This window comes from Amborella trichopoda, chromosome 9, assembly GCF_054954075.1.
Source record: "Amborella trichopoda isolate Santa Cruz 75 chromosome 9, AtrichopodaSantaCruz75HAP2 v2.0, whole genome shotgun sequence".
Taxonomy (NCBI): domain Eukaryota; kingdom Viridiplantae; phylum Streptophyta; class Magnoliopsida; order Amborellales; family Amborellaceae; genus Amborella; species Amborella trichopoda.
Window position 1 is genome coordinate 38,796,815 of NC_142344.1, and position 27,103 is coordinate 38,823,917.

A 27,103-nucleotide genomic window follows, 5' to 3' on the forward strand; every position below is an offset into this window, starting at 1 on the left:
TTTTTTAGAACCTTGACTTTCCCCACAAAAAAAAAAATGCCAAAGAGCTAGATCGACCTTATCACCAAAATTAGAGCGAATGGAAGGAAACATCTATGAATATAAAAGAGCTTAAAATGATAAGGTCATTTTCGCATAAAATCACTGGAATTTATTGTGAAAGCCAATTTGGTTGGATGGAGAGCTTTGCATACTTTTCAAAAGAAATAACTTTTCACACAGTGAAAAGCTTTGCAACAAAATAGAGCCAACCTAAGAGGTTTGTATGAATAGAAAGAGAAAGTTTATATAAGGTTGCGACTTTAAAATGTAGATTTTAAAATGTTGAAATAAGGTGCACCTAAGAAGTCCATCGTAAAATGTTGTTTTGAAGTTGGAACACCTTCTAATTGGTCATCTCAACATCGAGATGCATGAATATAAAAAAAAAAAAAAGATTTTGAGTCTAAAAATAGTGAATCTTGCAACATATTATTTGGACCATTCATTTTCAAAATTTTTATGTGTTTATAGATATACTTGATTTGAACTATTTTTAAGGTTCAAAATTTCATAATTAAACATGAAAATGGATTATCGAGCAATTCTAAAAATTTTCGACACCAAAATTATATCCTATCATAAAATTTGGTAGTTCACTTTACTTTAATTGTTTAAGTTTGCAATTTTATACACACCCCATCCTTACTTTTAGAGGTTTTGATTCGAAGGTCAATGACATAATCCCAGTCATCTATCAAAAATTTCGGGAAAAGTTTATATAAATGCTAGGTTCTAAACAATCAAATTGGGGTGCATCTCAAAAATTTCACTAGAAGATGTTGTTTTGCTGCCCAAATATCATTTCGACCTCAAGATGTATGGACATGAGAAAAAAAAATAGATTTCAAGTTTTGAAAATAATGAATCTTATAATGCATTTTTTAACCGTGAATTTTCAAGATTTTCAAGTTTTCATAGATCTGGTTGATCTACACTGGTTTTGAATATTTAAATTTGATAATTAGAGATGAAAATATGTTTTAAAGCTATCACAAAGATTTTCAGTATTGAATCCACATTTCTCGACACTATTTGAAGGTGCACGTTTTTTTTTATTATTGTTTAGAACCCTGGCTCTTTACAAACCGCACCCTTTACTAGTTCTAAGATAAACATTAACATTAAAAAGATATATGGCAGGAGGGCATGTAATGAACCCAAAGGCCCTAAAAAACTAGGGTCTAAGCTACAAAATATGGCCTGATGGCATGGCCTGAGCCATGTCTTCTTCAGTCTAGGTTCGGGTTGGACTATAGGGATCAGGAGCGTGGCCCATTGCCAGCCCAATATGCGAGCGCTAAATCAGTAAAATGCGTTGACTTATTCTTGATTCTAACTCAAATAAGAGATTTTATGCGAAAATAGAATACAAAATTAGTAAGGGCAATTTTGGATTAGTCCCACTTAAGCCAAACAATATAAAAATCCCACGTTTATTCTGCATTCCAAACAGTTAGCGAGAGATATTAATGAAAAAAATATATTTTGGGTTCCAGTTTGGAACTTTGAATATGAATGGAAATTATGACATTTGATAAGATCATTTCACTGAAGCAACTTATCGATTTAAAATGCCCACAAATTTGTAGATCACCAGTAGAATCCTGAATAAATAGGAGTATTTTGAATGTTTAAAGTATTACCTTGAATGTTTAAAGTATAATATAAGCGATGTTAAATTACCAAAATGCCTTTAATTATTTTGGATTTTAAAACACAAACATTTTTGATTCGGAAATGTGAATAGTGGGAAGAATTTCGCATTTGGCTCAAGAATAATGACGTAAATAACATTGCTTGTTCGAACCTAGAAGAAGAAATTTCATTGAAAAATGTGTTTTGGGTTCTAGTTTGGAACATGAAACAAGTTGGAGTATTTGCAACATTGGTACTTAAGTGAGGCTAAATTACCAAAATACGACGATCTATTTAACTTTTCAATTTTATAATAAAAGCAGTTTTTGGGTATTATTTTACTAAAATAGTCAAAGGTAACGTAATGGAAATGATAAATTAGTAGATTTAGCCACATCAAAGATTTCGTGAAGGTGGTTTGACCATTTTATTGATATTCTAATGTCGTAACTTTTTTTATTTTATGGTGGGATTATGGGGTGAGGCTTTACTATTTTCCTGAAGTCTAGGCTTTATTTTTAACCACGTTCTTTACATATTCATTAACTTAAAAGTTTTTTCTCTTTTTGAAAAGAAATGGGAAGCATGGGTAATACCAGAATTTTTTATTCAATTTTAATTATATATCATGAAGTCCTATATTTTGGAGCTAGTTGTTTCGCTTTATAATAATGATTAAAAAAGAAAGTTAGTATAACGTTTTGACTTTATAAAAAGATTAAATCCATATATCAAATCTCCCTTAAAATTGGAATTTCAATATTGGAAAACTTTTAAATTGATCATCAAATTTAAAAATTATAAATTTATAAAAAAGGATTTTAAACCCTAAGTAATATATCTTATACTGTTTATTCTAAGTAGTAATAAATATGCTAGATCTACGTGGAGCTTCCAAATTTCTTACTCAAGGGAAAAAATAGATTTTAGGCTATCACATTTGTTTCTAATGCCTAAAATACATTTTTTCTCTTAGGTTTTTGATGTGCAGCGTTACTTTTTCCGCAAGCTCTAAGCCTTGTTACAAACCACATCCTTTATCCAATGGAGTTACCACAAGGCTCAGCGGTCATTTTGGAATTGGGAAAATTATGTTCGTATCATTTTATTTGACCGGTAGTACGTAATGGTCCTCCAATTTTTTATCTTTTCATGTTTGCCCCTATTCGATATTTTAAACATCAGCCCTATATTAAATTTATTTTTTTAATTTTATAACTACATTAAACCTTCAAAAACTGATGTCCAACATCAAACTGCTTTAAACATTTAAAAAATGAGGTGTAAATATGGTCTTAAACCTTCAAAAAATGAGGTCTAAAAATATTGGACCACCTTAAACCTCTAAATGGGCAATTGATATTACCAATTGGTCTGATGACTAAAAAATCATACTAGGGGTAAATTTGTCAAAAAAATAAAATATTTCATGAGGGGTCGTCCTTTTGAATAATAAGAGCCTATTTTAAACCCTTTTCATTACAACGGTTTTAAAAATTGGTACGGATGTAAATTTCCCTTTAAGAATTTTAGGGACGTATGTCTTTGGGACTTCCATAATTTTTTATGGGACAATAATAGGTGAGCACGTGTACTATGTTCCGCCATGAGCATATTATGTCACTCCCTTGCACAAATTGTTTAGAGAGATTGTTTAAGTCTAAAATTTAGGAAAACTACTAGATGATTATTTTTAAAAGAAAACAAAAAAAGAATTATAAGTTTTGTAATACTTATATCTACTTCTTCAAAAATTGGATGGTCTCTATTCAGTCACAAGGCATTATTTTTCTTCTAGTACATAGAGAGTTTATTTTAAAATTTTTTTTATGGGATTGTATACTACAAAGCCATTTATTTTTGGTACAAGAAGGTCACAATCACTTTTGACCATTGGACGTAAAATCTCATGAATGAAAGTGTATCACAACATTCAAGAAATTTTACTTTAGAATTTGTGGTTAAACAACGACACATTCTCAGCCACATGATTTCAAATCTAACAATCAATTTGCCATTTAACCTAATTATATTGGAATTTGTGGTTAAAATGAGTTTCTTTTATTGATTCTAGTTTGGTACTATATTTATTTGTGCCGTTGGCCATTTAACCTAATTATATTTTATTAATTAAATATATAAATTTAATTTATTGTGTAAATCATAAATAAAGAAAATTATTATTTGGCTCGAGTAATTGTGGATGAGTAATTTGAACAATGATAATAGTATTCTCTAATTGTTGGGGTTTTATGATAGTTAATCATAGATCTTTGGATGCTGTCAAATTTTGAACACCCTTTTAAAATGTTTGGTAACAAAATGAATTTATTTTATTGATTGTACTTTAGTATTATATTTATTTGTGTCATTTGCTATTTAACCTAATTTATTAAATTTGTAAATTTAATTTATTGTGTGATTCATGAATAAAGAAGAATATCATTAGGCTTGAGCAATTGTGGTTGAGTAATTTGAATAATGATAATAGTGTTTACTAATTGTTGTGTTTATTTTCATAACTATAGTGTTGTACACAATTAGCACAATATTAATTTGATAATAATAATTAATTACAATAGTATAGTGACACTTACATAATTATTGAAACTTTATAATTTTTTCTATCTATTTAAAAATTATAATTTTATTAGTGGAGATCATGATAATTAAGTTGTATTATCAATAAATTATAATTGCATAAATTTATTGATAATAAATAAAAATTTACAAATTTTATGTATTTTATATTCATTAATAATATTTCTCAATAATAATTAACATGGTTATAATTAATTATTTTGATTAAATTAATTATAATTCATAATTATTATAATATTCAAAACAAAATAAATATAATTAGTATTAAAAATAAAAAAAGTATAATTGTCATATTTTATTGAATATTATATTTATTACACAAAGAATTACAGTTATAGATTGTATTATTATAAATGTAATTATGGAACTATATATTAATAATAATATTATTTTGGAGATATTTTTGGTTGACATTATAAATGTCGTTAGTATATGTACATGAATAATATAATTCATTTGGTATAACGATATTAAATATAGTTTGATTAGTTATAGATTCAACAATTATATTATACTATTAGAATTTTAATTGAATAATATTAATTTATTGTTCTAAGTTTCTCATATCAATTTATTTTAATACCATATGAATAGTTCTATAATATAAATTTATTTTATAGGTAATAAATATTACTATGATTATTTATTAATAATTATAATAATATCCTTTCTATATTACTTAATTTGATGTATTAAAATTTTATGTCTTATTTAGTATAACGCGTAAATAATTTTTTCATTTCACTAAATTTATGTCAATTCAATCAAATAGTATTTCAATCATTGTTGTTTGTTCATAAAAATATTTCATCTCTCTTTTGCTATGAAAAGTATTTCATTTCTCTTTTGCTTTCTCCATATATGTATGAGAAACTATTATTTTTATTTTATTATAGAATTTATCTTAAATTTTATTTCATTTTATGTTTTTATTTTAGATTTTGTAAATTTATTTTACTTATAAAATTACATTAAAAAGATGGGAAAAATTTATATAGAGCCGAGGCTCTAAACAATCAAATTTGAGCCTACCTTAAAAAATTGCACTAGAATATATTGTTTTGGTGCCGAAATATCTTCAAATTGATCATCTCGACATCAAGATGCATGGGCATGAGAAAAAAATGGATCTCAAGTTTTGGAAATAGTGTATTTTGTGACGCATTTTTGGACCATCAATTTTTAAGACTTTCAAGTTTTCATAGATATGTCGATCTGCAATATTTTTGAATCTTTAAATTTTATAAATAAATATGAAAATGTATTTTAAGACTATCACAAAGATCTCCAATATTGAAACCACATTTCTCAATACTATTTGAAAATAGGCTATAATTTGATTGTTTAGAGCCTAAGCCCTATACAAACCGCACCCTAAAAAGATTATTACATACATAACATTTTAATACACCTGCACGGCAGGTGCATACTACTGGTAAAAAATATCCCATTGAATACAATTCATTTTTTTAATGGGATCAGAGGATTACATCCTAATCTAAAGAAGAAGGTTTATATAGAGCCGAGGCTCTAAACAATCAAATTAAAGCGCACCCAAAACATTTCACTAGAAGTAGTTGTTTTAATACTCAAATATACTCAAATTGATCATCTTGACATTAAGATGCACAGACATGAGAAAAAAAAGGAATTTCAAGTTTTGAAAATAATGCATTTTGTGTATTTTTGGATGGTCAATTTTCAAGTTTCCGTAGATATACTCATTCCACACTATTTTAGAAAGTTAACTTTTATAATTAAAAAAAATATATATTTTAAAAGTATCACAAAAATTTTTAATATTGAAACCACATTTCTCGATATTATTTGAAGGTGCGCTTTAGTTCGATTGTTTAGAGCTTAGGCTCAAACAAACCGCACCCCCGATCTAAAAGGTGTTCGAAGCCTATGTTATATCCGATGAAGAAGATGAATAGTATACTCCCGTCGGAGCAGTAAATCATTTGGTATAAGTATATGTATATGTATGAAGTACTTTGGAACACCAGCACCAACCATTCGGGGCCTTCATCCCTGGCAACGGCCAAGCGCGGCTTTGCCTTTTTCAGGCCTTCATCCATGGCAATGGCCAAGCGCGGCTTTGCCTTTTTCACCGGTAATTTCATTCTAATCCTAATTTTCTCAATATTTATTTGTTATGGTTAAATGAGAATGCAAAAAGTAATTTTTCTTGGGATTTATTGCAAATTTATCTTCTTTAACTGTGGTTCATGTCTTGATTTTATTGGAAGATTGCTCCTGTTCTGTCCTTTTTCTTAAATTTTTTAACGAATAGTTAATGCATGTTAGTTAATACTTATGTTTTATGGGTTTATTTTGTTTTAAAGCTCCAAAGATTAGGACCCCATTGTTTATTTTCAGCTAAGTTTAGTCCTCTAGCATTACTTTGTGCTACAGTGGATTATTTGGGTTTTGAAGCCTTTTGGGGCTGGGATTTTAAATTTATCTAGTTTCTCTGAAATATGCCTGAATTATATTTGATTTTCTGAGAAACCAACAATTTTTTGGTGATTAAATGGCAGTGCCAGGGATTTTTCTGCTTGTTTTGTTTATTCATTGTGGAGAAGGAGCAGTTCAGGATATAGGGACTTATTTTTTTATTTAATTTTGGCTTTCTATAGTTAAAGAAAATAAATAATTAAGATGCATTGTTTGTATGGAGTTCCTTTTTTTTTTTTTGTGGGTTTAGTCCACTTTGTCCATATTTCGCAAATGCTTTGTAGTTACTTCTATACACTTTGAACTCATATAATGACCGGCATTTTCTGTTTCTTTTCATTGGTAATCACGGTTGTTCTTATTTATTTTAAAACTGGTGGTTTTCATTTATTTATTTGCATACTTAATAAGTGGTGCTAGATGAACCTGTTAATTTTGTTTGTTTATGAGCTGTTTTGTTAATCTATACAAATCCCAACCTGAGTGTTGTGCTTCATGCTTTATGCCAAGATTCCTCTTTCAATTTTTCATAAATATCTGAAACTGGAGTAGAGCTTCCTTAAGTTTTGTCACAAATAGGGTTTTTCTTTCTAGGGAAATAGATAAATACCATTTGGAGAGTGACTAGAGTCCCTAGGATGTACTGATTTACTGGGAATGTGAGAAGCTACAGATGATATAGAGTAGAAGGCAATAGAAAAACATCTGTTGACAAGGGTTCCTGATGTGTTGGTCCGAAAAGATCGATTTTTATTTTCTCATTTAATGAAGAACAAGAGCAAATTGCAGCATGAGAGGTGATCCAAGAACAAATGTGGCTTGAAAGCTCACCTTACAATATCTTCCTTGTAGATTTGCTTTCTTAGGTCTTAACTATTTGATACCATGCCCACTTCTTCATTTTCAAGTTGGCTATTTGTCATTTAAATTTGTTTTGGTACGGATGAAATTTTTTCTAAAATTTGGTTATTTTTTAAGTCCTTTTATGATATTCACATAATCCCCTTGGGACAACCATGAAATTTCATGGGATTCTTGAACCGCTGTAAAAATATCTAGGCTTCAACTCAGATTGAGTCATTTTTACCTAGGTGGATTTAAAAGCATCTGGTATTTCCCTAGTCATTTTTTCTTTCTAATAACCCCTTCTGCACCTGGGTTTCCCTTTGAGAATTCATCAGAATGAAGTTTTCTGCTTCACAATGAAGAGGGTCGGCTTACCCATCCAAAAAACAAAATGATGAGAATTGGCTTGATCAACAATCTATCACTCATACTGTCATTCCTAATCATCTTGTCACGACCATCCATGGATCGAGTCTACCTGAGAGTCTAACATCTTCCATCACTTGAAATTGATAACCTATCCAATGTTCTTTCCCTTGATCCTCTCTTTATCCTCCTTGCATTGCTTGCTTATACTGAAAATTAGGTTATTTAGTATAACAAACCTATAACAAGCTCACTATAGAATGTTTATTTTATGATGTAACTAGTAAGATAATTATTTTCCATGCTTCTACAAAGATTAGGAATATGTCAAAAAGCGGAAAAATCTCAAAAAATGCCGTCATGACCAATGTTCAATGCAAAATTGCTCTGGAGGGCATAATGGTCTACCATCGCTTCATCATTGCTGCAAAGAACAGTAAATATAGGAAACTGAGAGTCTCTACTCTCTAACCTTTAGGTGATTGTTTGTAAGAGTTCCATTAAGATCAGAAAGTGAAAACATAGTAGTTCTTTAGGGGACCTTCTTTTTCCATGTAATACGAAATGGTAATGATGGTTATATACAAACCAGCATTCTATTGTAGATATTGTGAAACTATGCTCAGAGCTGGGATTAAAGCTTCATGTTTCCAGACGACTCAGGTCCCTATAGTCTGCAGAAACTGCTCTAAGGAGCTTCAGTAGTTAACTCCTTTCCTATTGGATAGGTTATGCAAAGGGGGAATCAGGTTCATAAAACTCACTCAAATAGAAAAATTGTTACCACATTAATGTGCTTGTTCCAAACAAGCACACACTCTTCGAAAACAGGTTTCCAATATGTCCTTACTGCACCATCTGTCCAACATAATTATATGTTTAGCATTATCCCCTGGAACCTAGTACCATCTTTGACATGTGTACACAATGTTCAGATACGTGTTCATGCTTAGAAGTGACCCATGATTGTCAGCACAATGACGTGGTGTCTGTGCATGTACTCATGAATGTTTTTTTGAGAAAAAAAGAAGAAGAGTAGAATGTAAACATTCATGTGCTCATGAATGTTTAAAAGTAGAACGTCACCAATACCCCTCCATTTGCCTCAAGAGCTAGAAATGTATCACCAAAGCTTTCATCTTTTACCGGAGGCAGCTGCACCAGAAATAATGAACATATAATTATCTTTTAAATTTATGTAAATCAAAAGCTAGGACCTGATATGAACACCTAGGCTAGTTCAATCCAATTTATCTTTTATTCTTAGGAAGCCATATTGACATGCCATGTCATCCGCATCTACGTAATTCCCGTCAAAAGCTTTATGGCCGCAGCTTCCTCAAAAGAACAAGCTTCATGGTTTCAAGAAAGACTTTATCACCAAAAATAGTTTAATGAATCACACATACAAAGAACAAACAGGACAACAAATATACAAGTAAAATGCTCACCAAAAATAGTTTAATGAATCACACATGCAAAGAACAAACATGACAACAAATATACAAGTAAAATGCCCTCCTGAAATGCTTGGGCTCTATATGAACTCTGAAGACCCCAAGTATTTCCATGAAGACTTTCTTTGCAAAAAGAATGAAATAGCTTGCAGAAGGCAAGTGTTACACCATCCTGAATCCTTAAATTTCCTGGGCTTGCATCATCCAAAATGTCAAAGAACAAAAACTGCATAAATTACTGAGAAGCCCCTGCTGCCATGCTAACATGCATATGTTAAAACTGTAAGTCCACTTTGCCAATAACTGTTAGAATTTTCACCCAATTACTGGCTTTTGTCTTTTTGCATCTATCTGACTATGTTTTTCTTATTGTATACATTTGTCGCATTTTGTACATCTTGATTTATATATTATTTGAAATCAATCAAATTCCTACACCAAAGAGTTAAATGCTGGTTTTATGGTGGGGGGGTAAAACTCTAAAGTGGCCCTTCTCCTCTCCCAGTTTTTACACAAATATGGAAGAGTACTCTTAATATCCATGACCCATAAGGGTGAAGTGTTGAAATAATCAGCCCTTAAGGGCCCTTTGCTAAATAGACCTTGTTAGATTTGAGCGACATCAACATCAAATCTTTAAGTTAGGATGTATATGGTGGTCCCACTGCATTCCACATGCAAAACACCTTGGTAATAGATTTTGTGACCTAAAAACTTTCAAATCTTCATGTTTCACCTCATAATTTGGTTAAAGAACGAACAGATTTTGAAATCTTGAAACCTGAAGTCTACTTATCAGCAAATGGATGGTCCAGAATCAAGAAGTACATTGAAGAGGAAAGTTTTGGGAGCTGCAAATTATATTTTTTAGGTTGATATTAGAGATGTGTAAAGAAGATTTGAGAGCTTTCAGTCAGAAAACCCTTAACATGGTGTTTTGGCCAATGTGTTGCATGGTCGTGCAAGAGCACCAGGACTTATATATCAGATCTAGCGAACTGGTGTGTATAAAGCATCTAAATGGATCGATAGTAGTAAGGTTTTATTCATATGAATGTGACGCAACCACATAACTGTCAGACATCATGATTTCATATGTGTTATAGAGAACATTTTTACTTTACATGTGCTTTGTTTACCATGAAATAATGGATAGTCATGTTCACATGCCCGTTACTTCTCTCTGTCTTGTTTCTTTGATATTTTTGTTTTCTTGATAATTTTTATGCTTTAAAATTTCCCAATAATTGTTCTATATCTCCATGGAATTTTCTTTTTATCTTTTGTATTTATAGAAGGAACATTTTAATGGTTTTGTGGCTTTAGGGCTGGCAATGGACCAGGTTTGGGTGGGGTCAGCCCTGGCCCTAGCCCAGCCCAGCCCTGATCCCTATTGGGCCAGCATGAGCGGGGTCAGGCCCCGGCCTGGCGCTGTCTGGGCCAGGCTGGACCTGATAGAAAAAGAAAAAAAAAAAGGAATAAAGAAAGCCTAGCCAGGGCCGGCGCTATTGTGGCCCCCTTGAGCCACGGTGGCCCTGCCATCGGGGCACATTTTTTGTCCCAGGCCCTAGTTTCAGGGCCTGGCCTCCCGGTCCATTGCCAGCCCTAAAATTGGCTCATGGTAAATCCACAACCATTTTGTTACAGAAAACAGTGTTCTCCTGGGGAGTAAGATCTTACGCATTCGTTGACAATATTATAAGTTATGACAAAATTCATGCTAAGATACTGCTTTTCATGGGTAAGTGAGTCATAATGTACTTTCCTACTTTGGAAAGGGGGCAAGGAGTGGGAGGTAGAGTTAAAGCTAGTCGTACTAATAATTTGAGATTGAATGAGCACCCATTTTACTGCATGGCAGGTTGTGTCTGGGGAATTCTATGAGAGGCATCTTTCATGGGTGGGCCTGCTGGGACTTACATTCCACCCTCTGCTTCTCCTTTAAGCTATCTGGAAAAAGTAATGTGGATCTTGTGAGGACATGTGTCAGGGGTCACCATTATTGCTTAGTAATTATCAGTTCTTACTGAAGAATTCTAGGATTCATGCTTGTCTTTACAATCTAGGAAACCTGGTCCTGATTCCACCCCCTAAATTCCTATCCCCATTTTTCTGATAGCTCAAAAGGAGAAAGAGATGGTGGGCTGAAACTTGATGCTGATAATCTGATGGAGGTGGTTAAGATGATGCTGTTTCTTGAGCTAAATTCAACAGGTCCACATTCTATGGAGTGATGAGGTAAACTTAACCAACTGTTTAATCTGGTTATGAGCTTTTCCTCCAGAGAAGATAAGCTCTCTCTCTCTCTCTCTCTCACACACACACATGCACGCATGTACACACACTGTCTTTAACTGTAGAATGCTCTTTGAACTTTTATTTTTGAAGCCGTTGTTTCATGAGAGCTCTTACGTAGGCGGCATTGTCTTTTGGAATCTACATCTTGTACGTTCCTTGTTTAGGAGGTCTCTCATGCGTTTTTGATGTCATTCATCATGTGGAGCTTTTGCCCATTGATATTTCATTTGCAACCAAGCCTGTTCAGATTTTCACTTGAATATTAGAACTTATAATGTTCAGATGTTTCTTTCACCAATTTCATGACCATAGTTGATGTAGGGAAAATAATATACTTGAAACAAAAACGTAAAGGTGTGAGAGATTATACCCTCTCTGAGTCTGACAGGGAGCCTACCCCAAGATCTTTTCACAAAACCAAACTGTTTTTTTATTCTCCAATCACTCTCTTTACAAAGAAGGGACCTCTTCCCTTTCAATATAAGGAATAATAAATAAAATGAAATAAAAATAACAAATTAAACTCTATCTCGCCCTTATCTCTTAAAAACAAGTCTAACATAAACTCAACCATGGTAATTCCTATCCATATCTATATTTTTTTTTTAAAAAAAATTAAGCTTTCAGTATTACCTCTTAACTCTCTATAAGCTAATAAGGACAAGAATAACCCTAAAGAAAACTAAAAGCTAACCTAAATTTAAAAATCTAAAAATATTCAAATTAAAATACCCACTGCATCATTCTTCCAGGGATGGAAGAAGCTCGACCTTGAGCTTTTTGAACTCAAATATTTTAGAAGCTTTCTCAAAAGCTGGTGTTGCAGTCCCAACATTCTTGCAAGTACTTTTTCTTCTTCAAATAAAGAATTTATCCAACACAATTTTTCGTGGAAGTCTGAGACACCGAACTCTGGAATACCAGACTGAATGTTCATTTCTCCTTCGGGCTCACATGGTAGTATTTCACAAGTCGCAACACATGTATCTTTTTTTCCACAGTTGATTTTCGAAATTTCTTGCATGTTCAGACTATCAATATGGTCTTTTGCATCGAGATCTATATCTTCATATCCTTCTTCCTCTTGCTGCAATCTATTAAATAGATTTTGTAGACTTTGTTATATTCTACGTGCTTCATATCTAGATCAAAAGTTGTGTGTGATCTGTAAGGATCTCAAGGCTCTAATACCAACTGATGCAGGGAAAATAATAAACTAGAAAAATAAAAATGAAAATAAAGGTTTGAGATATTATACCTTCTTTATGTCTGCAAAGGAGTCCGACCCAAGAACTTTTCAGGAGGTGAAATTCATTTTTATTCTTTGTCACTCTCTCTACAAAGAAGGAACCTCTTCCTCTTAAATAGGTTCATTCTCCTTAAATACGAACTTATAAGGAATAATGAATAAAATAAAATAAAAATAGCAAACTAAACTATATCTCTCCCATATTTCTTAAAAACAAGTCTAACATATTCTGATCAACCCAATCAAGCTCATCCCCATCCATATCCATCATGTTTTTTTTTAAAAAAAACTAAGCTTCCAATTTTACCACCTAAATCTCTACAACTAAAAAAGACAAAGAATACCTTCATAAAAACTAAAAACCCAACCTAAATCTAAAAATAATAAAATTAAACAAACCCACTGCATCAAAATTGTTATCTTAACTCCATCGGTGGCGTCTTTTCATAATTTGTTTGGTTTTTGGTTTTAGCTGATAGCCAAGTCAGGCAGAGTGTAGATAGTGTTTCTTGAATACCCTGAGCCTGCCAAAAAGATGTTCAATCTTGTAAATTACTGATGACTAGCCGTTGCAAGCGTTTCCATAACAGCTTCGATGGGTGCTCTTTGCCAATGACCGGCAGTATATTTTTACTCTCCATATAGTGCGCCCCGCTTTTAGGAGTCTTTCCTAATTTATAGGGGTTGAAGTTAATAAGAGTAATAACTTTCGCTTGGACAAGTTATTATGAGATTTAAAAAGGTGATTTGTGCATATTTTTGGATAAAGTATATAATTAGTATTATTTTATTTGATTTATATTGGGATAATGATCAAAGAAAAGAAGGGAGAAAGGTTGTACACCTTCTATAATGTTGATGGCCATCTATGGAATTGATGACTCAAATCTCTCACCCCCACAAGTCACTTAAGATCAATGGTTCATATTCAATCTCACAAGAAAAGACAAGCCAAAGAAAACCCTGAAAAACCTTAAGCACTATACAAAGGGGATTGATTCCTACCCAAATCTCTACACCTAATTCCCATCTCTATATCTCACATCCCACAAAAGGGGCATACCCCACTTAGAATATCACTCTCTCGTAAGAAAGTTTCTCTCTCAAGAGACCCAAACGGGCACGCTCACTATCTCATCTTTGATATCTCTCTAATGGGGTTCTCTCAATTCTCTCATGATCTCTCATTGGGGTTTTAGACTATAGGGTTGTGGTAGAAAAGAGAAGCATATCTCTCAAACTAAGTTGCTAAGGAGATTTATCTAAGGGTTTGAGATTGTAATAAAGGAGTTTATTGTTCCATTAGAGGGTTTGACCTAAACTTGCTTTCCTGGTTGAGATTGAAGGTTACTCGTTGATCCCTCGCTATCAGATGGTGGTGACTCGGTGTAGGGTGTAATACCTCCAGTCGAGGTAACTTTTGGCACTCTCTATTTGTTTCTTGCTATATTTAATTATATTGTCTTTATATTCCCAAACATAAAACTTGTGGATATTTTTTTTGTTGAAGTAATCTTCGGCACTCTCTTTTTGTTTCTTGCCATATTTAATTATATTGTTTTTATATTCCCAAATATAAAACTTGTGGATGTTTTCTTTGTTTAAAGAAAATTGGTTTAGTTGCATTCAGGTTTTTAAGATCTTGGATTTGTTAGTTTTATTTTCTTTGAAGCAAGAGTTATTGTAATAAGACTACTCGTAAGTGATATTTGCCAAAAGAAAATAATAAAAAAAAGTGATGAAAAGAAAAAAAAAAAAAAAAAAATTTCCTGGCAAGATCACATTAGACTCTCTTTCACCCGGGACATGTCTGGTGTGTGTCCAGCTTGGACTCTATCAGGTCGGGGTTGACCCATCCCTATTTGACATGGTATATATATATATATATTATTTTTTTAATTTCTTACTCAACCTCAGGTCCAAATAACTTGGACCTGACCCAGGTGTGAAACTTTGTCGAGTCGGGTCCGAGAGAGGTCAACCCGTACCAACCCTACCATTTGCCACCCCTAAGGGTGCCGTGTTTATAAATAAAGAAAAAAAAAACAGGAATAAATGAGTTGAAGGATACATGATTGAATAAATAATTGGAAAATGAAAAAACAAAGTACAAAAATGAGTAATAACCCCATTGGTACGATTCAATTCAACAATTCGTTCTTTGAGTTTGATTATGTCCTAGTTCTGCACTGAATTCGAATTATTTGCAATGTTGTGTATAGTATTGATATTATAGCTGGTTAAAACCTCAATAATTCAAAAGCAGTTTGCTCCCTATAATAAATCCCCACGTGTCAGTAGTCATCAGCTGGGAAACTGCGTGCCCTCCCGTCAATGCCACCACCCTCCCATGCCCATGGTTTTTCCTCCTCCTTTCCTGCGGGCTGCTCATCACCACCACAACCCAAGATCTCCACCGTCTATCTGAGTCCTCTATCCAACTTATTAAGAGACCCGCTACCACAAAAAATAGAACCAAAATATGTGTCGCTCCTTTGAAACGCGGCTTCGAGATCCTGAAATCGCCGATATTTTGGCGATCAAAACATTCAAGATCCGCCTCAGCATCCCCGCCGTCCATCTCCCCATCCCCGACACCCTAACACTACTCTACCCGCCGAGAAATCCAGACACCAGGCTTGAGGTCAATAAATCGCCGATCCGGCCAAAAGACTATGCCTCCGTATCCCTTGCACGTGTGAAATCCCCCGGGAAATCGCTCGATGAAGCTGTTTTCACAAGTAGGGATGAAATGCGTATAGGAAGTGGCATGTGTTTCGAGGTGCGTGTGGGAGGAGCGAGACTCGCACGCGCGTGGGTCCTGAGAGCTGGGATGAGGTGGTGGGTCGAGTGCGAAACCTTTGAATCAGGTGGGCTCGGGCTATCGAGCATGGAAGTGTGGATGTTGGGCCCAAATGCGCTCAGTCTCATGAGCCTGAAGGTCGGCTCGCTAGGTTCATTGGGTTCGTGTGGGTGCGATGCTTTGAGCTTAGAAGAAATGGAGTCCTGTGCTTGTGATGCACCGAACCAAGAACCGGATTTGAGTGGGCTTGGGTTGTATAGCCAAGAGGTGGGTTCGAGGAGGAAAAAGGGCATGAGGAGGCGGCATGCCGTGTGGCTCGACGATATACCTGAGGACTCGGAGGTTGGATTCGCACATGCCAACAACTATCTGGGTTTGGCCCATGTGGATTCGAACTCGTTTTGGGATTCGGTGCGCACTGGGGAGTATGGGAACATTACCGGTAAGGAGGACTGCGGCGAGTCCACACGTGCATCCGGTTTGATTGGGGAGTGGGTCGAATTGGCACGTGCGGAGATTTATGGGGAGAGTGAGCGGGTGGGGAAGTGGGTAGATATTGCGTTCGTTGTGGGGGCGGCCATGTGCTTGGGGGTTGGCTTCTTGGTTTCTTCCGCTTCTTACAAGCGATTGTTTAGATTCGTGTAGTCTCTCTCCAGTCTAAACAATAAAAAAAAAAACGTTTGTTTAGACTCGTCTAGTCTCTCTCCAGTCTAAACAGCAAAAAAAAAAAAACGAGTGAGAGAGTCTGGGAGAGGTTAGACTCGTTAGTCTATCTCAATGTACATAGAGAGAGAAAATCTAGCTTATATCTTTCTTGTGTTTTTTTTCCTCTGATTTTGTGAATCAATATTTATTTTTCACCATAATTTTGTACTCCTTTGGGAATCAGTACTTATTTTTCACCATAACTTTGTACTCATATCGTCAAATTTGTGGTAAAGTCTGAAGAAAACAAAAGAGAAAAATGATTAAGGCCCAGGGACCAAACTTTTTGATCGTAAACTTTTCTCAAAATGGTGCTTTCCTCTGTTTGACCCAATTTTGTCAATCACCTGTTTTCTCTCCATAGGCCTTTACTAATTACAATTTGAATTATAAATGATAAAGTGTTCTGCGCCAGCTGGTTACAAAAGTACATCCTATGTAGTCCATAAATAGGGTGCCGTATATATAAGCCCGATGCTCTAAACCATCAAAATAAAGTGGCACCTTCAAATAGTATCAAGAAGTGTGATTTCAATATTGAAATTCTTTGTGATAACTTTAAAATATATTTTCATTTTTAATTATAAAATTTAAAGCTTAAAAAATAATATAGATTAAGCAAATCTATGAAAATTTGAAAATCTTGAAAATTGATAACTTCTTTTGGTGCTAATTTCATTGTTTAGACTCTCACACTTGTATAAACTTTTTCCCCATAAATATCATACGGACAGTGTCCAAGAAAAAACAAAGAGTTATGTTTTTAATTTTAAAAGTTAGTATTCTTTTCATAGTCATGATCATCTTGGCCCTAGATGATGAATCTATGAAAAATTTTGATAAAAATCCATCTTTAAAATGGATTTTAGAGAGGGGCCGCATATGTACATTTGAGTCGGCCGACTCATAAAAACCCCATCCATTGTAAATTGTTGAGTGTGTTATGGTGATGGTTGTGGTATTTGTGATGCAATGTTGGTTTTGCGGATTTGAAGCTCAAGGTGCCCCACTGTGGGCGCTAAACTATTTATGCTCTGATCTCCAAGATGAGATCCCACTGTGGGCGCTAAACTATTTATGCTCTGATCTCCAAGATGAGATCCGCTCAAATCTTAACAAAAATTTAGTTACTTTTGAAAAACTGGAAAGAGTGGGGTCGCTTGAATTTCCAGTTCTGAAAAATCCCAAATCTATACAGATCTGGTCTTTTTTTGAGTCCACTGACAGCGTTAGTTCCAAATCCGTATTTTGACTAAAAAACCACTTCTAAATTTAATTAAATATAATGATGAATTAATTTTCAGAAAAATAAAATAAAGCAGAAAATTAAATGAAGAAATACAAACTAAAGTGATACTTACCTCTAGGGACCCGAAACCCGGAGTTTCGGGCTTGGATTGGGCTACTCTTCCGATTTGTGCAACCATCTAATTTTTTTTATGCATTTGCTTGCTGGAATTGGTAGATTTAAGGTTATTTTAACCTAGATCTAAGGTTTCTAAGGCCGAGATAAAAACTGAGAATTTTAGGTAGGGTCTACCTAAGCTTTTTTTAGGATTGGAGAAGAATTTATCGTAGTTTTCTAAGGATTTAGGGATATCTGAATTCTGAGATTTTCTCTGATTTTTTGGGATTTTTTTTTATTTTTTAGGAATTTTCTAAAGGTTTTTTCTACTTTTGGGTATTTTTGGACAATTTTTCTAATTTCGAGAATTTCTAAGGGATTTCTTTCTTTTTTTTGGTCTCATTTTCGTCATCTTTTTGGGTTACGGGGAAGGGGTATTTATAAGATTCAATTGATGATTTTTTTCGATTTTTTTGAAAATTTTTCGGAATTTTTTGGATTTATCTTAAAGTTTTAGCTTTATCTAATTAAAAAAAACGCATGTACTGCATCATAAAATGCGTTGACTACGTCATCAGACTGCGTCTGTGTCATCAAGCCTCGTATGAGCCTTCTGGGCCACATTACAGCTCCGCTCGTGGCTCGATACTTGGGTCTCACAAGGACTAAATTGTCATTTGTTATATTATTTTATCCGTAAGTTCATCTTTGGACAGTTGGAAAGATATCGGGCTCTATTTCTAGTTGGGATAGGATCTGGGCAATTTTGAAGTAATTATATTGGGTCTAGGTTACCTAAGGTTTATTAAGATTTGTATGGTGGTTTTTTGTTCAGAATCGAGGTTTTTAAGAGTTCCTTTAACCATAATTTCGAGGGAGTGTGTACCATTCATTTTAGTTGGACGGTGTAGATTTAATACATATTTTTAAGTAGTGCCAAAAAGTGACACGTCTTTGGAGACAACATCAAATCTACATCGTTCAAACAAAATAGATGGCGTAGATTAATGCAACCTTATTTCTACAATTAAGGTTGCATCCTTATACACATTTTTTCCTTCAAGTTATTTTTTCTCGTAAATAATCTAATTCTCAAAAACGTCTTTTTTTTGGGTGAATTAGTGGGGTTTAGAGTCCCCTGGCCATTTTATTTGGAAAAATGTGTAAAAATTACAAGCTCATCAATGTGTAACCCTTTCATAGGGAAGACCAGCAAACATTACAAGCTCAAAAACATTTTCAAATGCATGATTTTCATAATAACTTCAAGAAAAATCGAATATTTAAAAGTGAAATATCATCACATTTTATTAGTTTCATAACAATTTAAATATGCTTTTAAAATTTATCTCAAGTTTATTCTTCTTTGTTACTATTGTCAAAGTGATAGTGGTTTATTTCGATATTTGATTTCTTATGGATTTCTTAGTTAAACAAAATATATTTTTTTTAACCAGGATTTTTTGGTATTCACTCCTTTTTCCTTTCTTTATTCTTTTATCGCAACTTGATTGATAGTGACTCATTACATGTATTTATTTAAAAAATGTTGATTTAGATCTAAAATCACATGCAAGCTTTCTATGTTTCCCCTACAGCATAAAACTTATATACTTCCCCTTATCCAACAGTCCATATTGAATGGAGGGCTAAGATTGGCCCAATCACAATGTTACGTATCTACACTATTTTATTTTTAATTTTTTTTTCTATAAACTATTTTGACACCAAATTTTAGTTGTCCAATCCTCTATTATACTCGCTTTAGCGAAAAATATATAAAAAAATATTTTCAATAAAATAAAATAACCAAAATACATTTGAAAGTTTCAAGGGGTATTTTGATCATTTTATTTTATCGAAAATTTATTTTGAATATTTTTTATAGGTGCATCCCGATAAGAACATGGCACATACCAAATTTCATATTCATACAATTTGTATAAAAAAAAGTTAAAAATAAAATACTTTGAGACGTCGAATCTAAGATCAAACGGTGAGTAACTCTCTTGATCAAAATTGGACGACTGGATGGTAGGGGAAGCATATATTTTCTATGATGCAGGGGAAGTATAGAAACCTTTCCCCTAGAATCACTAATCCAGATTGGAAAACAATGGGGACACACCCGGTTTGAAGTCAGAAGTGGGAATCGATATGATTTTGATTAGAGCCACCTGGTTTTGTCGAAAAGTTGAGCGAATGTGTTAGGGAAGTGATCTAGAACAGATGAATCACCAAATTCCCACCCATTCTTATTTTCTAAATTTTAATACTATTTTTTTAAAATTTAAAATATTTATTATCATTATCATTATTATTATTATTATTATTATTTTTTAATTTTTTTTTTTTGATCGATTCCCATATGGTCCAACAGTTAATTGATCATATCTCCCTATCTGAGTCTTAAAAACATTTATTACATGTATTGCTCACTATGTGCAAGCCGTGTCTGGAAATTTACCTATCGCAATCGGATATAGAGGGCTAATCTTTTGTAAGTTGTCCTATTCCTCATCTTGTTAATACTCTGTTTGATGAGTCAAGAAGTAAATCATCGGACGCAAAACATAGGGTTGTCAAATAGGTACAACTGTAAATGTTTCTCTCTTTATAGGGTGTGGCTTGTATAAGGCGTCCACCTTAAACAATTCAATTAATGTGCACCTCCAAAGCTCATCAAAAGATGTAAATTCAATAAATGTGCACCTCCAAAGCTCATCAAAAGATGTAAATTTTTTTCATGATGACCTAAAAAACTACTTCACAGCTAATTATGAAATTTAAAACTCAAGAAATAATACAAATCAAGTAGATCTATAAACACATGAAAATCTCGAGAATGGACGGTGTAGATAATGTACCACAAGATATACCATTTTTTATACTTTAGAATCTTGTTTTCTTCACAAGTGTATATATCAAGGTCGAGATGATCAATTACAGGGCTTTCACCTTCAAAAGAACTGATCGACTTTTTAGATGGGCCTTTTTTCTACTATTAAGGTTGCAACTTTATGTAAACTTTTTTCACCTCTTTGGGGTGTGGTTTGTATAAGGTTGATGCCCTAAACAATCAATATAAGGTGTATCTCAAAATAGTACCGAAATTGATTTTCAGTAGTAAAAATCTTTATGATGGTTTGAAAATTTATTTTCATCTCTAATTATAAAATTTAAAGCTTCATAAATAGTGTTGATCAAGCACATCTATAAACACTTGAAAATATCAAAAATTGATTGCCTAGATAATGCATTTCAAGATGTACTATTTTCCAGACTTGATATGTTTTTTTTTTAAAAAAAATATCCCTTTACTCCCTATTTTTAACTTCTATATCTCATGATACTCAAGAATTGAAAGTATTAATTTCGGCAAAATGTGTCCATCTTTTCTATCTTACAACCCCGTGGATCCCTTTGACCACAAATCTTTGACCTAAAGAATTGAAAAAATGACAACCTATCATTCTTCTCTGTTAACGTGACTATTTCAAACCACCCTCTCTCTCTCATCACCATCTCTCTCTCGCAAAATTTTCTTTCTTTCTCTACTAAACAGTGTTGCAGAAATTCCCTCTCTCCATCCTCTCTCTCTCTGAAAAACCCACAGATTTGAAGCCCCTATTGTCCTGTTGCATCCCTAACCTACCGATCTAAATACCCCACAGAGCTCTGTATCTTTCTCTACCTCGTCTCTCTCTTCCCTCCTCCTTCCTGCAACTAAAAACCTCACAGAGTCCCTGGCCATTGTGGATGCAACCCATGAACTCATTTGTTCAAGAAACTTCTTTTTTACCCAACAAGTTACTTAAACTTTAACATACATAAAGCTCTTCAACTTCCTATTCATAGTTCTCAAAAAAGAAAACAAAAATTTATAGGATTTGAGATCGTTAGATTCATTGCTAAAAAACACCCATTTATTTGATTATGAAACTTTAGTTCTAGTAGTCCATCTACTTTGTCAGATTAATCAATTAGTGAGCACAAAGAAAGTCTTGAGCCAATTGAAAAAAAACCCAAACATTTTTGGGTTTTGTTCTTGTACAGTATTGTAATTCACTGTATTGTAAGGGATGGTAGAATTAAAGACATTGAATGTACTTTTGAGGAGATTATAGGAAATGGGTCTTTGGAAATATAAATGTTTCAACCAATGGTTTAAAAAATGGATCGGTGGCCCGGATCGGGCACCCCAAAAACCCATCCGGATAGGTGGATCGACGATCCGTATCGGGAATCGGTCGGATTAAGCTGTAAAAAAATATAAAAAAATTATTAAAATTAATTATAAATGTTGTTTTTTAGGAATCCAATAAGAAATCGTGGTACTATATTATTAATTTTCATTTTTTTCATCAATATGTGAATATTGAAATATTTTTTCTCTGTATGAACTTATTTTAACCATTAAATTACATCATACAAAATAAAAATCATAGAATTATCATGACTGAAGTATATAATCATACATGTACTACAATAAAGAATGTACTACAATAAAGAATGATTTTTTTATAAGAGCATTTTAGTTTTTTTGACAAAAACCTTTTATTTTTTTACAAGAAATATTTGTCGTATTTTTTTTTGTTTTTAGCAAGAACCTTTTTTTTGACAAAAAATACTTGTTGTATTAAATTTTTTTTATAAGAACTTTTTTTTTAGACAAAAACTTTTTATTACTTTTTATTTTTTGACAAAAAAAAGAAATTTGACAAGAAAAATAATTTATAAGAACCTTTCATTTTTTTTTATAAGAAACTTTTTTTTTTATTGATAAGAAAAAAATTTGACAAAAAGCAAAATTGATAAAAAAACCTTTCATTTTTTTGATAAGAAAAAAATATGACAAAAAGCGAAATTGATAAAAAAACCTTTCATTTTTTCCTTATGACAAAAATACTTGTTGTATTATTATTTTTTTTATAAGAACTTTTTTTTTTTTGACAAACTTTTTATTACTTTTTTTTTTTTGACATTTTTTTTTATTTTTTTGACAAAAAAAGAAATTTGACAAGAAAAAATAATTGATAAGAACCTTTCATTTTTTTTTTATAAGAACATTTTTATTTTATTGATAAGAAAAAAATTTGACAAAATTCGAAATTGATAAAAAAGCCTTTCATTTTTTTGATAATAAAAAAATTTGACAAAAAGCGAAATTGATAAGAAAACCTTTCATTTTTTTTATAAGAAAAAAATTTGACCTCAAAAAAATAAAATTGACCAGAAGAATATTTATAAGAAAAAAATTTGACCTCAAAAATATAAAATTGACAAGAAAAATAGTTGATAGAAGAACCCCCTTTCGTCCCAAAGAGAATGGAACCCACGCCCTCCACATGCAAAAAGTAAGCCACATTCTACTTAGTAGAATTAAAAGCGCAAATAAAATATATAATATATTAATGTTTGAAGTTAATACCTTAATATTATCCCACATCGAAGAGGTAGAAGGAAGTTGTTGTGAATAAACACTTCTTTGTAATTAACGATGATAACGCGTGCGAAGTGAAGTGAGTCACGTGACGAGGGGTGTGGACCTTAAAGTACATGTACTTTTTAAAATTTACAAAAATACCCATTGAAATTTTTTTACAAAAATGCCCATTGAAGAATCGGTTGGCCATGACGTCATGAATCAAAGAATCGGAAATCGCCATGGAATCACCGGTTCTTCTTTAGAACCGGGTGATTTTCGATATTTTACTGGAACCGGATCAGGTTTGCCGGTTCTCGAGTCGAATCGGAAGAGTCCGGTTCGACTCGCCGACTTTTGAATCACTGGTTTCAACATTTATCAACTATCTCTGTAAATTGGGAGAAGCCATGGAGGCCGAAAATGTCCATAAGCGAGTTTTAATGGAGAATGCAATTTTGGAATATCAAAGTTATTTGGCTTTACTTGGAGGTCTTTGTCAGAAAAATGAGGCCTTTTTAGCTGGAGTGGTCCTTCGAGGCAAAATGGCTTCCAACCAGATTATATCACATATCTATTGTTGTTCTAGTGTTTTTGTAGAATGGGTCTCGTGTATGAGGCCAATATAATTCTTAGAAGTATGATTATGAAATATTACATTCTTGATATATGTGTAAATGGGAGCTTCATTCATGGGCTATGCAAATCAGGAAAGCTTAAAGAAAGTGGTAATTGGTGCAATATCCCACGTGAGGCCTAACGTGAGCCCTGGTCGAAGAACCATTTTCTAATTAAATGTTAGCAGTGCCATCCTTGAGATTATGGCTTATGAGGCCTATGGCAAGTCCCTCTGCAATGTCGGTCTGTTAGAAGAGGCTGGTAGCACTGATGAGTAAGAAAAATGTGCCTGAAACTTGTGTTTATGGTTCCTTCATTAGAGGGCTTTGTCGTGCTGGTAGGGTCTCTAAGGCCAAGAAATTATTTAACACCATGAAAGCTACGTGGATGTTCTCAAACGTGTCCTCCCTCTAGGAGCACATTTGGATAAAATCCAAAGTTCCAACGTCTTTGAGATGAATACTTGTATGTGTGAAAATTGAGATTCATTCTTAATTGGTGCAATATCCCACAAGTTTTTTGTTTACGGCAGCCTGGCCATTTTGATCAACCCTTTGGATCGGCCCTACTAATTCTTCAAGTCCTTACTACAAATACTTAACCAGAGTGGAAAGCAATGAATGACTTAATCATTTTGTCTAAGACAAGCATTGTATCGTCAATGGACATATTTGGCCCTCCCTCTTTCTCCATGGTAAAGAATCATCAAATTTGGGTGCCAATTTCAACAATTATTTTTTTATTTAATAATGATTGTATGTTTTTCTAGTTATTTGCTCCACTTATCTTTGATATTTTGTTGAAAACCATGTGAAGTTAATATTTTATTTAAAGTAATTATCTCTCTATATAATCTGTCACATGTGATCGGATATTGTTAAAATTGCAAAGTCCTCGTAGGAATAATGAGTTTTGCACAGGTCCCTCCTGTGCACATGGCTTTTGATGGACATATGGGGAAAGATGATGCTGATCAATTTTGTCCATGGCATTTGATGGAGCTTATGGGAGGTAGCTAGACTTTTGGTTTAGAGGAAGACTTCCAATTGTGAGACGAATTCTTTCTAGAAGTGGCTTTTTAGGGAGAGAAAGATGGGGTTTTAAATAGAGAGAACCTAGGTTATACAGAGTTTACGAGTTAGTTTTATGTAAAAGATGTACAGTTCTTTGTTTTCGTTTTTCTTCTTTTCTGTTATGTTCTCTAAAGAGAAATGATGATGTAGCTGCTTGCATTATCCTTACTTTTAAGGGAAAGATAAAGTTTTGCACCTTGTTTCTTGGAAATGTGCTATTGAATGGAAAAAACAAGGCTCTTTCTCCCTAGACTTGTTTCTTGAGAATATACCTGCTTGCAAAGTGTGAGATTTGATAAGACTCTCTCTCTCTACTCGCTCTATCACACACACAATATATTTGCTTGCAAAGTGTGAGATTTGATAAGAAGATGTAGTTTGCATTTTGGTTTTCTCATGATGGTATTGTTGCTTGCATTTTATATATTTGAATTAACAGATGCTTGAGTCACAATATACCTACTACCAGAGTCATTGTTCTCTCATTATTTTCCTTCTCAATGAGAGAGAGAGAGAATAGCCACGTGAGTCAATTCATGCAATTGAAGCTAACCAAGTGATGGCCTGAATGCATACATTCATATATTTAAAGTGCTTACTAGCATTGTTTCAAAAAATAAAATTGCCCACTGAGAGTGCTTGACATTGCCATTGTCAAGTGGAATGGATCAATGGATAAAGCAAAACAAATTGATCAAGGATTTCTTTCACAATTTAGCCATTAATTGAAATGCAACTGTAATGCCGAAACAATATGAAGTCTATAAGGAAAGTACAATATTGAGATTAATTTGTCCTCCTCAATAAAAACCAAATTGAAATAAAAATGAAGTCATTGTGTCCAAATGATCACATAACCAAATGCCTTTGCTTTAATTTTCCATAGCCAATGGCCTTTGTTTCTGATGACCGAGAGTTATTTTGTTAGCACAATAACCTGCAAACCGTGAACTCAAATCAGGCACAAAACAACATATAAATTAGACTAAAAGAAGCACGTGCCCGATGAACCCAAAATCAGCTTAGATGTTCGTAAACTGAAATAAGAATATTGTCGATGTGCAAAAAGAAGTTGCACATCAGACCAGTATGCCATCCAAGTTCTTTAAAACCTGCATGTGTCATGGAGGTAGAGGGAGCTGTAATTACAGGAAATCCTCAAAAATATTTCGCCTATAACAGGAAATCCTCAAAAGCCACAAATCATAAACTCTCCAAAAAATAGTCGCAAGCCACAAACAGTGGCAAAAATATCCATTGAAGCAGTAAAAACGGCTCCAAATCTCCAGAAATCTCAGGGATTGAAGAACCCACAAAACCTGGACAACATTAATAGATCTACAAACAAAGTAACTCATAAAGTGTGTCACAAAGTTAAAGGGAGCTGTAATATCAGGAAATCCCAAAAACAAATTTACCCTTGTCAGGAAATCCCCAAGAATAGGAAATCCCCAAAAGCCCAAAAATCACCTAAACGTTCCAAAAAATATTCACAATCACAAATATTGCCAAAAAAAAATCCATTGAAGCAGTAAAAATGGCTTCAAATCTCCTAAAATTTCAGGGATTGAAGAACCCACAAAACCTGAGCAACATAAGTAGATCTACAAATAAAGTAACTCAAAAAGTTGAGTACTTTTACAAAGTCAAGGGGAAAGCGATTTTCACAATGCCCAGAAAACATATCTCAAGTTCTGATTTTAATGGCGGAAGGTAGGTTGCCGACTCTAAAGAAAAACTAGCGACAACAGAGCTCGAAGTGTTGACCAAAGTACGAGCAATGGGCTTCGTAGCTTCAATGTGACCAATCGTGCTTGCAATGAGCCAAACGCTACTTATCTTGCGAGATCTGGATGTACAAATCTTGATTTTGTGTATCCAAGATTCCCAAACCACCCTAGGGTATTAGGCTTCTTGAATCTATATTTTTTTAATTGGAAAAAGTTTGTATAGAATTGAGGATCTAAACAATCAAATTTGAACCTATCTAAAAAATTTACTAGTAGTGATTGTTTCGATACCCATATCTTCAAATTGATCATCTCAACATCAAAAAATATAGTATTAAAACAACATTTCTCAACAACTATTTAAAGGTAAGCTCTAATTTGTTTGTTTAGAGTCTAGGCTCCATACAAACTGCACCCTTTTTAATTTGGCACTCCCAATTTTTTTGTGGG

General features: G+C 33.4%; 1 protein-coding gene and 1 long non-coding RNA gene across 14 annotated transcripts; one reads left to right on the forward strand and one right to left on the reverse strand.

Annotated features, from left to right (window-relative positions):
- Window positions 1-6,260: 6,260 nt before the first annotated feature.
- On the forward strand, window positions 6,261-16,623 carry LOC18438879 (NADP-specific glutamate dehydrogenase). Of its 12 annotated transcripts, none has more exons than XM_088847764.1 (5): window positions 6,261-6,394; window positions 11,269-11,416; window positions 11,527-11,645; window positions 14,294-14,367; window positions 15,221-16,623. In XM_088847764.1, the coding sequence occupies exon 5, from the start codon at window positions 15,437-15,439 to the stop codon at window positions 16,400-16,402; it is 966 nt and encodes a 321-aa protein (XP_088703890.1). In that variant the 5' UTR covers window positions 6,261-6,394; window positions 11,269-11,416; window positions 11,527-11,645; window positions 14,294-14,367; window positions 15,221-15,436; the 3' UTR covers window positions 16,403-16,623. The 12 variants fall into 12 exon arrangements, 11 of the variants coding, with proteins under 11 accessions (XP_088703890.1, XP_088703891.1, XP_020525886.1 ...); XM_088847765.1 differs by having other exon boundaries at window positions 15,256-16,623; XM_020670227.2 differs by having other exon boundaries at window positions 14,301-14,367.
- A 9,001-nt stretch (window positions 16,624-25,624) lies between these two features.
- Window positions 25,625-26,734, reverse strand: LOC110007697 (uncharacterized). 2 transcript variants are annotated; one of them, XR_016041367.1, is made up of 2 exons: window positions 26,560-26,734; window positions 25,625-25,860 (listed from the first exon to the last, which is right to left on the reverse strand). It is a non-coding gene; the product is annotated as an uncharacterized LOC110007697 (long non-coding RNA). The 2 variants fall into 2 exon arrangements; XR_016041366.1 differs by having other exon boundaries at window positions 26,342-26,599.
- Window positions 26,735-27,103: the final 369 nt, after the last annotated feature.